This window comes from Salmo salar, chromosome 15 (genome assembly GCF_965601325.2).
Source record: "Salmo salar chromosome 15, fSalSal1, whole genome shotgun sequence".
Taxonomy (NCBI): Eukaryota; Metazoa; Chordata; class Actinopteri; order Salmoniformes; family Salmonidae; genus Salmo; species Salmo salar.
The window spans coordinates 72,475,001-72,477,500 of NC_138305.1; the positions used below are offsets into that span (position 1 = coordinate 72,475,001).

The 2,500-nt window shown below is 49.2% G+C and overlaps 1 protein-coding gene across 1 annotated transcript in view; it reads right to left on the bottom strand.

Moving 5' to 3' along the window:
- celsr3 (cadherin, EGF LAG seven-pass G-type receptor 3) overlaps nt 1-2,500 on the bottom strand; it is a 51,075-nt gene that overhangs the window by 8,645 nt on the left and 39,930 nt on the right. The window contains 5 exon segments of the mRNA XM_014146319.3: nt 252-371; nt 612-738; nt 954-1,033; nt 1,157-1,269; nt 1,686-1,860. Coding sequence (XP_014001794.3) covers nt 252-371; nt 612-738; nt 954-1,033; nt 1,157-1,269; nt 1,686-1,860 — 615 coding nt within the window.

Genomic DNA, 2,500 nt, shown 5'->3' on the forward strand with positions numbered 1-2,500 from the left:
TGCTCAAGGGTACATCGACAGATGTATCACCTAGTCGGCTCGGGGATTCAAACCATTGACCTTTCGGTTACTGGCCCAACGCTCTAAACCGCTAGGCTACCTGTCGTGTGTGTGTGTGTGTGTGTGTGTGTGTGTGTGTGTGTGTGTGTGTGTGTGTGTGTGTGTGTGTGTGTGTGTGTGTGTGTGTGTGTGTGTGTGTGTGTGTGTGTGTGTGTGTGTGTGTGTGGTGGAGGGGAGGGGGCCATGCTCACAGGGATTTGTGGGGCTCTGGGCGCATCCTCATTAGGGCTCTTCCTGCCCAGACACGACAACTTCCAGACCTCCTGCACCTCGGCGTTCAGCACCGTGAACACCAGGAACACAGCAAGACCCTGGGCAGAGGGAACGAGGGGAACACACGCGTTAACACGCGTTAACACACATTAACACACATTAACACACACACTAACTCCAAAACACACCACCAAATACTCAGCAAGACCAAAAAGCAACTCACACACTCTAATTGGGCACACACACACACACACACACACACACACACACACACACACACACACACACACACACACACACACACACACACACACCCACACACTAGACAGGTACAGTACCTGCAGTAAGCATAGTATAACGAAGACATAATGGAAAGCCAGAATACTGTTGTTGACAGCCATCAGCCCAAAGAACCAGGTAGAGGTGGCCAGGAGCAGCAGGAGGAAGGCACTACGAATGCTGGCACTGGAGAGACAGGAGGAAGAGGAAAAGAACAGAGAGTAAAAAGAGAGAGAGAAAGCGTGTCAGCCAGCGAAAGAGAGACACAGAGAGGTTTAAAAAAAACAGAGAGGCTTTTATGGCTGAATGTGAAAGGTCTATTACTGCAATAGAATTGTACATTCCTCATCAGCAGAGCCTGGCCTATTATGTCATCGGTCAAACCTCTCTGGGTCACTCACATGACAGGTAGTTTCTTGGTCTCTTTCTGGGAGGGGTTGCAGGACATGCGCGCCACAATCAGAAACATCCCACCGTTTATCTGTAACAAAGAGACAGCAACGAGGCAGACCTACATGAGACTAGAGACTGCGGAGGTACAGAGGCGAACGCAGTGAACCGGCACTAACCAAGTGGCTGACGTAGAATGAGAGGGAGACAATACCAGGAGTACGATGGCGATGGGTCCAGCGAAGCTCCAGATGAGTTTGTCGTAGATGGAGATCCAGCAAAAGTCTGGGTTCCCATAGCCCTCAGGGTCCAGCCCTACCGCCAAACCTGAACACAGAGAGAGCAAGATGAGGTAGCACTGTGTGCACTGTGTGTGTGTGTGTGTGTGTGTGTGTGTGTGTGTGTGTGTGTGTGTGTGTGTGTGTGTGTGTGGTGTGTGTGTGTGTGTGTGTCACTATGGCTGTTTTTAAGAATCAGTCAAATCCATTTTGAATCAGGTCTATGTAACTGTCATATCTAGCCTGTAATCCTAAGACGTGAGTCTGCATGCGTGTGTGTGCGTGCGTGCGTGTCTGTGTGTCTGTGCCTATGCGTGTGTGCATATGTGTGTGTCTGCGTCTGTGCGTCTGTGTGTGTGTGTGTGTGTGCTGTGTGTCTGTGTGTATGCGTGTGTGTGCGCATGTGTATGCGTGTGTGTGCATGTGTGTGTGTCTGTGCGTGTGTGTGTGCGTGTGTGTGCGTACCTGTGATGATGGCTGGCACACCCCACCCGATGGCATAGTAGAACCTCATCGCTCCGTAGTTGATGTTGCGAGCCTCTGTCTGAACGCGGTAGACGTGGAGCCCTTCCACAAACAGCCAGGCAAACGTGGCCATGAAGAAATAGTGCAGCAGGATAGCCACCACCGTACACAGGAACTAAGAGAGAGGAGCAGGAGAGAGAACAGTCAGAGCCATGTGTAGAGATACATGCGTACATATACAAACCTTCAGAAGTATTGCTATGGGTGTGCTAGCTGAGGTCAGCGCCAACTGGCCAAGATGGGGTCCTATCGGTTCGTTTGCCAAACTCTGTTAAAGGCCTTTGGCTTTCAGACCAGTTAGAACATATACAATACTCTATCTGGTGTTATACTGTAAGCATCAGAGTGCAAATCTCTAATGAGCACCAAGTCGCAGAGAAACAAGCAGAGAAACAAGCAGAGAAAGAACCAGAGAAAGAACCAGAGAAAGAACCAGAGAAAGAACCAGAGAAAGAACCAGAGAAAGAACCAGAGAAAGCAGCAGAGAAAGAACCAGAGAAAGAACCAGAGAAAGAACCAGAGAAAGAACCAGAGAAAGCAGCAGAGAAAGACCAGAGAAAGAACCAGAGAAAGAACCAGAGAAAGAACCAGAGAAAGAACCAGAGAAAGAACCAGAGAAAGAACCAGAGAAAGAACCAGAGAAAGAACCAGAGAAAGAACCAGAGAAAGAACCAGAGAAAGCAGCAGAGAAAGAACCAGAGAAAGAACCAGAGAAAGCACCAGAGAAAGAACCAGAGAAAGCAGCAGAGAAAGAA